The 8,925-nt window shown below is 41.6% G+C and overlaps 1 protein-coding gene across 1 annotated transcript; it reads left to right on the forward strand.

Moving 5' to 3' along the window:
- The first annotated feature begins 2,861 nt into the window (after positions 1-2,861).
- LOC140154460 (uncharacterized) lies at positions 2,862-3,266 on the forward strand. Its single transcript, XM_072177027.1, has one exon. The coding sequence runs from the start codon at positions 2,862-2,864 to the stop codon at positions 3,264-3,266; it is 405 nt and encodes a 134-aa protein (XP_072033128.1).
- Positions 3,267-8,925: the final 5,659 nt, after the last annotated feature.

Genomic DNA, 8,925 nt, shown 5'->3' on the forward strand with positions numbered 1-8,925 from the left:
TAAGAGCTGTGTGACTTTTTTTCATTACGTCAACAGATGCCGCAATTCAATGATAAGCAAGACGAATGTGGCAAATCTGTTGAAAACGACCTATCCAAGCACAATTCTCTTTAAAAGTGGGTAACCTGATTGAGAGCCCCCCCCACTTTACCCCACCAAAATGCAGCTTTTGTTATCAGGTGAAAGCTCATATTTTCTTAGGGCGTGATGAGTACATCATTGATACGGCCAGTGAACACAAACATGGGACCTGTGCAGATTGCCATCTCTGGTTGCAGACAGAGATCTCAACAGCAAAGGGCGGATGTGAATGACAGAAAGACATGCTCATCTTTCAATGGCCACTGGACAAACAGGAGAAGGCAAACTTCAATACCAAACCATACTGTAGGAGCTGCGATCACAGTATAAATAGCAATAGAAAACTATGATGGCACAACTTAATAACACTAGCATGACTAGGGTTTATATAGAGTCCTTAATACTGATTTTGGTTCTCTCGGTGCAGACATCGATTTACCAAAATCAAATGACGTCTTGCCTCAAAATCCTCATGGAAGGGACAAGTATGATGGAGATGCCTGCAGGAGGAGAAAATTTGCTGAATGCAGGAAAATAGTAAATATATCAACTATGAATGTAAGAACCATTAGAGAGCAGCGATGCAGAGAAGAAGAGCTCAAGTTAATTTTGCATCCAATCTGATCAAATAATTATGACATACCGGCGCGGTACAGGTTTTGGGAATTCAAGAGCATCGCATCACACACGATGAGTCAATCAGATACGAAAAGGTTCTAGGCAAAACACTAATAACATCATCAGCTATACAAGGAACAGAACTGGAGCAACAATAGGGGGGTTGCAGTGCTACTCAACACACATGCCCAAAAACTCTCTAGCCAGCGGTCGACCACACACTGACCGAATTATATACTATAATTGTCAACTTTCAAGGGAATCCAACGACAACGATAATAATCACTTACTGCCCTATACCAAAAATTATGTAACAGATGAAGACATGATGGAGGGTCATTATGACAACTTGAGACGAGTCATTGACTCCATCCCTGCTCACAATCTCCTGATGGTCATAGGAGACTACATGCTAGAATTGGAGAAGAGGATGCTAGGTTTACCTATCATGAAACAACAAACAGGAATGGTAAATTTCTTTTGGACCTTGCGACTGAGAGGAATCTCATCATCACAACACAATGTTTCAAAAGAAGAAGGGCGAGCTATGGACGTTTGTAAGTCCTGGTGGAAACAAATATCAACTTGACTACATCCTTGTCCGAAAGAAATGGAGGAACAGTCTGCTGAATTCCGAAGCATATATCTCCTTTGCAAGTGTTGGCTCAGACCACAGAATTGTTTCAGCAAAAGTGCGCCTGAGTCTTAGAAAAAGCAAGACTGCTGCTAGGAGAAGGCATTATGACTGGAAGCTTCTAAGTACTGATAGCAACCTCCAAAAGCGATACACCATATAGAAGTACGAAACCGATTCCAGCCATTGGAAAATATAAGTGAAACAGCCACAGAGAAGTATGGAAGGTTAATAACAGCCCACACGGAAGCTACAGATAAAACTGTGCCTGTGAAGAAGAAAGCGCGTAGGGCACGCTTCTCAAGCGATCCAAGAGTGACTGAGGCAAGAGACAAGATCAAGAAAGCGTACGAGGTGTATCAGGAAAATACAACTGAAGATCACAGACTGGTATATAAACAGGCAAAGAGGGCTAGCAGATGCATACAACCAGGTGCAGGAAGAAGATCTTAGCACACTAAGTTAACAGAAGTGGAAATGGCCCATGCCAACAGTAAACACGGCCAGAGTTGGAGACTCATAAATGACATCACAGGCAGATTGGCATCTAGGAAAGGGTAACTAGAAGGCAACACCCAGAAGGAAAGAGTTACTAACTGGTACAACCATTTCAAGAACCTGCTAGCCTCCCTGACATTGACGATGAAGATGAAGATATTCCAGCAGTCTTAGAAGAGCTCAGCATCAAAACTGGGCCATTCGAACAAGAGGAATATGAAAAGGCAAAAATGGCATTGGTGGAAGGTAAAAGCTGTGGCGAAGATGGCATACCACGCGAAATTCTCAAGAGATGCGACCTAGATGATAATTATCATTCTTGAATTCTGTAACCGTGCATTGAGCGAGGGAGACATGCCAGAACAGTGGTATATCCTAAAGATGCTAAACATAGTACCTATACCCAAGTCTGGAGATCTCAGCCTAGCTGGAAACTACAGGGGGATCAGTTTAAGTTCGATAGTGGCAAAGACCTTCAATAGGATGATCCTCAATATAAATAGGATCAGACCAGAACTCGATGAACACCTGAGAAACAATCAAAATGGATTCCGAGTTGGCAGGACCACAGTCGACCATATTCTTGCCCTAAGGAGGCTCATCGAAGGGATCAAAGCTAACAACCTTCCAGCAATAATTACCTTTATTGACTTTCGAAAGGCTTTTGATACCATCAACAGGGGCAAAATGCTGGAAATCCTGAAAGCTTGTGGGGTTCCTGCAGCAGCTCGTTAAAGCCATTGGCAATATGTACAAATGATGTATGCAAAGACAAAAGCAAAAGTGATTTCACCTGATGGTGAAACAGACCTCTTCGAAATACTGGCCGGTATACTGCAGGGCGACACTCTTGCTCCATATTTATTTGTAGTGGTACTGGATTATGCCCTGAGAACAGCAATAGAGGGTAAGGAAGAGGAACTTGGATTCCAACTGGAAAGAAGAAAAAGTAGGCGCATTTGTCCAGAGGTTGTCACTGACTTTGATTTTGCCGATGATATTACTGTCAGAGGAAATAGATCAAGCTAAAATGCTACTCAGCCAGGTGGAAACATCAGTTGGAAAAGTCGGACGGAGAATGAATGCTAGCAAAACCAAGTTCATGGCATTTAACCATAACAAAGGTATCACAATTAAGACAAACAATGGAACACAGATTGAGGAGGTCCCAGATTTCAAGTACCTAGGAGCGTGGATGAAGAGCTCAGAAAAGGATGTAAAAATACGAAAAGCAGCAGCCTGGAGAGCTTGTAATGGAATGGCCAAGATCTGGAAGTCATCGCTCTCAGCAAGATTCAAACAGCGCCTATTTACAGCAACAGTGGAATCGGTACTGCTCTATGGGTGTGAGGCATGGACAGTCACTTCCAAACTGGCAAAAGAGCTGGATGGCTGCTATACGAGACTGTTGAGGTCAATGCGTAATGTCCACTAGAAACAACACATAACAAACAAAGAGCAGTATGGTGACCTTCCAAAGTTATCGGACAAGATCAGAGAGAGAAGGGCTCGGTTTGCTGGTCACTGCTATAATATAGCAAGACAGAACCTGTATCTCAACTGGTGCACTGGATTCCGAAGTATGGGAAAGCTGAAACAAGGAAGGCCTTGGTTCAAGGGGTATACGGGGATGTGTCACGCGTGTAAGTCGTCAATTTTGTCCCAGTATGTCAACCCAGTGGAGCAAACTTGTCTCCCCTCCCCCTGCCTCTGGTCAGTACGGCTCTGAGGGGTCCAGGAGTCAGCCCCTGAAGGGGGGTCAGGGTCCAGAGCCGCCGGAAACTCATGTCAGAGTTCTATATCGTCTTCATTGGTCCTTGAGGCATCAGTAGAGCTGCCCTAGCACTCATATCTATGATTTTCATAAATTTAACAATATAGCTCTGATTTTTCCTAAGGGCCAACTTGCTGATCTGCTCTCAGAATTGGTATACACGCGAAAAATTGGCATGTTAATGCTAAAATGGGCCAAAAGAGGGTTAATTTTGGGTCTATTGAGCAAAGGAAGATGCAAATCGGAGACTTTGTCCCAATATTTCTGTCGACTGAGCAGACCGGGGAGGGGCACTTACCACCCTGCCCAAGGGTGATGCTCCATTGGTGCTGATGAAGCGGCGGTGCGGAGGGGTGATGGGAAATACTGCACATATTTTAATTGTCAAACCCCTTATTTCTTAACCTATTTCGTACAATAAAGAAAACGGATACACCTACCTAGCTATCATGGTGCCTTTTCAGCAATGTTGGTTTTTATCGATGGGTGGGTTTTCACCAATTTGTCTAATCGGGCAAAAGCACCCATGCATCCAATTTCATGAATTTGGGCAAATATGTGTGCTTTTTGGGTGCTTTTTGTGAAAAATTGGTATACTGATGGGTTGCATCCGAAAGCCCGTGGCACGTCCCCGTACAAAATATTTCAAAGAACCCTTTCGAGAGGGGAAGGGGGGGGGGGCAACATTTTTGGTACGCATCTGATGTCTTATTACCCCCCACCCCCTTGATCGCAAGTAGTGATTTGCCATGTAAGTAAAGTGCTTCTGAAGATCATCATCAAGAGAATAAAGAACAAACTGGAGCAAGACATATCTGATGAGCAGGCAGGATATGTCGTGAACAGGGCTTGAAATAAGGATTTCAGATCCAGGAGCAATTTTGGGTGTTTTTATCCCGGGGTTTTTATGTAGGCCTATATATTGCTCCTGGTCTATACAAATACACACAGTTCTGTTTCAGAACCAGGGGCATTTTGCCTTTTAGCAGGGGTAAATTTGCCCCTTGCTCCTGCTATTCAAGCCCTGGTCGTGAAGGAAGGGGGACTAAGGACCAAATCGTCAACATCAGGGATGTTATTGAATACAGAGAGCAGAGACTTCCTCTTTACATGTATCTATGTGCTTCATAGATTACAGTAAAGTTTTTGATTGTAGCCATCCTCAGATGTGGTAAACTGTGACGAAGATGGGTTTCCCAACCCATCTTGTGGACCTGATCAGCCGCTTCTATGAAGACCAGGACTCTGCATTCCGAGGGCACAGATTGATTCAAGATCAGAAGAGGTTTACGGCAGGCAGGGCTATTACTTTAAAGGGAGCGAGTTGTCGCAGCGGTTGTTCCGGATTCCCTCGCCTTGCACCACTGGAGTCCCAGGTTCAAGCCCCGGCCGTGCCCAAGGACTGTATGTGCACTTGGTTTATATGGTTTATCCTGATCCGTGCTAACGTTCTGTAGCGTAATTATGATAATGAACAAATCTGTGACCATTTAGGGACCGTTCACAAACACTTGTTAGGGGGGCCTGATGCAAAGGGGGGCCTTAAAAGTTTTGATCCTCCTAAGGGGACCCTGAAAAAAATGACCACAAATTTTCTGGGAAAATTGAGTTTATATGCTTTTCTATGGGGTTGACCAATAATTTTCATGTCAAAAGGGGGGCTGAAATGTTTGAGGTCTGAAAAGGGGTCCCCGAAAAATTTTCACGAATTTTTTATTTTTTTTGCATCAAGCCTCCACCCTAACAAGTGTTTGTGAACGGTCCCTTATAAATTTGGGGTTCAATTCAGCTCAATTGCTCAATGACGCCCAAGTAGCATCGGGCGGGCCTTTTCCGTGTTCATGATGTTAGGGCATGCATGCCGAGGAGTAAAAAGCAGAAAAATGGAACTGTTTTTTGAAGCTGCAATTTTGAATTTTTGGGGTCATTTTTGGCCATTTTCGTAAGCATTTTGATGTCATTTGGCAACTGTGATATAGAAACGAGAAACAGGTTGTAGGTAAAATGCAACTATATTAAAGGCTGTTTTGAAGTAGCATCCGTACAATGTTTTTGTTTTTGTTTGTTTTTTGTGTTTGTTTTTTGTATCTCTTATACCTACTGATTCAGAATCTGTCAGAAGTAACCGTGGCACCCTTGGACATTTAAAAAAAAAGGTGTTATACCACGTCAAATGTATTAAAGATTCGACTGGCCTAATTGTGTTTCTCAACAGGTCAAGGTTCAATCTCCATGCATGTTCTACAGGGGCAAAAAAATTAAAGTTGCTCCGATTTTCATGAAAGTTGTATCAAGTTTTACATCTACATCTACCTAAAGGATTCAGAAAAAGAATAGTTTGTACTATCTTCAATGTATAAAGTTACGGAGATAGAATTGGTATTCAAGATACCAAAGGTTAAACACCTTATGTCGACATTCGATCCTATTTAGACCCTCCCTCGGGTCCATGGAGAACGACTGGTAATGTAGATTACATAGCATTAAAAATCAACCCAATACATCAGCGCTCAATGGACTTTCGCGTTCACTTATAATACGAGTATATTTCTATATTGCTGCATGGTTGACTGTGGTGGGTGTAATTAGTGGCGTCGATTTGTGGATGAAGAGGAATGGGTTTTGGCATTGAAGAAAATAAGGGGTGGGGAGTTGGCATTTTTTTTCATAGGGCATTACGTAATTATTTATTGTTACATTATCCAGAGATGGAACGGAACCGAGACTGGGGGCCAGTCTAATCCGATTGAGATAGATTATCGAGTTATGACATCTTTGTCTCATACCAACCAGACATCGACGTTAGTGGTTAGTGTAAACTATTCCTTTTCTGAATCACCTTCGGTGGATTTGCTACAACGTTCACGAAAATTGAAGTAATTGTTGACTCCTCACCTCACGTATGTTGCTTCATCCTCTGAAGCATGAAGCCCACTTCAAGAATCTTCCATTTCTGTCTGTTTTATGCATCTGCATGGGCAGTGTCGTAGTTGCGGACGTACATTTCACAGACTTTGAGGACCCAGCTTTCTAACTTTTATGGAGGCATATGGATTTTGAACACTTGTATTAGAAGTATAAAACCTGAAAATTTAATTCCAATCATATTCTCGGTTCGCATGCATGACAGGTCACAAAAACACCCCCGTTGCGGACGTACTCACAGAAAGTGTACTTTTGAGGTACATGTGTTTCAGTCAGTTTTGTTTTGTTTGCATGATATGAGGGGCCAAGCTAAAAAAACACAGCAAAGACAAAAATCCGGTTTTTTTAAATCTTTAATACATGCAGGTTAAAATTACATGTAATCGGTTTCAGCTGTTGCGGACGTACATTTTTTGTGTTGCGGACGTACGCTCTGCGTTTTGTCAATTTGTCCCGGGCAATTTGTACGTCCGCAACGACTTCTGGATGTTATTCTAAATATTGGACATAGATCTATTCAAGGAAACATTTTCAAGTAGGCCTATTTATACTAAATTTTAAAAATTTGCCAAATTAATTTGTTTCAAACAACAAAAAGAAATGGTACAGGGTGGTTGAAAGTGGCATTTTGGGAATGTACGTTCGCAACGTGCCATTTTTCATATTTGCCCATATCTTGAAAAAAAAAAAAAAAAAATTATGTAAGATGAAATTCAATAGTAGATTGGTAAACTACATCCTTCGATATGAGACATAAATCAAGTTATTTGTTTGGACGATTTTAGTTTGACAATTTTTGAAAGTCACGGTGTGACGTAATTACGGAATTGCCCATCTAATCCTTTGCCCATATGCATGCAAGCAGTGATGTCTCTATTATGCTGTTAAGTCGTCTCGCCATCTTCGTCTTTTGCATTCCTTTTCTTCCCTTCCCTGTTCTTGGTTGCCACTCGGTGACTCTTTTTGTCCATGATGGTCAGTCTTGCCAACTGTCATGTCCATCTCCATTTCCTTTACCAATCCGGGCACCAATCCGTTCCAGCTCTGAATCCGTTCCATGATGTCTAATTTTGCTTCTTACATGACTGTTCCTGACGACTATTATATCATATTATATATGGAGCAAAAAAGATTGGGCGCAAATTTGCCCAACGTTGTGGAATACTAGTATGCGTCCCTACCAAACCAACTGTGGCAAATCCAACGTCTCAACGTTCAGCTTGATCGATGTTTGTTAAATATTATTCGATCGGGTTTCAGCATTGTAAGTCATGGTGGGTTAGTCATTCCCCAGCGAAAGTGTAAAAAATAAAAATTGTTTATAAATTGCTTAAAAGTGAAGGATGATAAGTCATTCAAATTGTCATTTGGTATTTTTTTTAATGAAAAATTTGGTAAAAATGAAGAAAACAGCAGTATTCGTGTAAAATGCCGTATTTTGTCTTAAATACATGACTTTCGGCTGAACCACAAACAAGCTACGTTGGCACATCTATGACAATGACAAGGGTATACCAAAATCTGAATTTCGATGATTTTTACGATCGTCCGGATGAACAAATCACTGAATGGGTCTTTACATTGAGAAATCGTGTCTGACACCACATGCAAAATTACTGCTGCCATGTCAGCGCCCTCTTATTTATGTTAAATAGTGGGCGTTTTATTTGGGTGAAAATTTTCACACAAGTGAATACGTGCGGTGGTGAAAATCAACGCATACACATGTGCGCAGTTCGCTTGATAAAATATTTTTCTATACTAAATACCGCAGCAGGATAACTGTATTGTATTAACAATGATTAACAGACCCTAAAATGAAACCAAATGCGTCAGATTTGGGTGTTATCATTATGAATTTTCCCACATTGCAACGCGAAATATGTTAAGCACTGCAGCGCATTTAGTATGGGTTTGGCATTTTTTTATTTTTTATTTTGCCCCGGGATTAAAAATTAAAGCATGCAGTGGTGTAGCCAAGGAGGGGGAGGGAAGGGATGTCCCTGTGAGAAGTCTTGTCCTCTATGCAGCGTCTTTCCCCATCTTGTCTCTCCTTTGGGACTGATATAACGGGTGCTGCACCGGGACGGGGTGCTGCATGGCTACCCCACTAAGGTTTGAGATGAACTCAAGATTTTAAGTCTTTTGAGAAACTTCATGTATAGCTTCAATACGAAAGGTCAAAAAATGATGGTCAGCTGTTCATCCCAGCTACATACACTCTAAGTACATATGATCAAAGTTTACTTCGAGGACTGTTAAACGTCAAAAATGAGTTGTCATTATTATTTGGAATATCAACAATAAAAAAAAAAATTTGATCAGAAGGATATTCTTCGTATATTCAAAATGCAATTTGATGTGTCCGATGTGCTCTAGATCCCGCAAAAATATT

The sequence above is a fragment of the Amphiura filiformis genome, chromosome 6, assembly GCF_039555335.1.
Source record: "Amphiura filiformis chromosome 6, Afil_fr2py, whole genome shotgun sequence".
Taxonomy (NCBI): Eukaryota; Metazoa; Echinodermata; class Ophiuroidea; order Amphilepidida; family Amphiuridae; genus Amphiura; species Amphiura filiformis.

Coding starts and splice junctions, on each gene's coding strand:
- LOC140154460 (XM_072177027.1), top strand. CDS start 2,862: ATGCTACTCAGCCAGGTGGAAACATCAGTTGGAAAAGTCGGACGGAGA.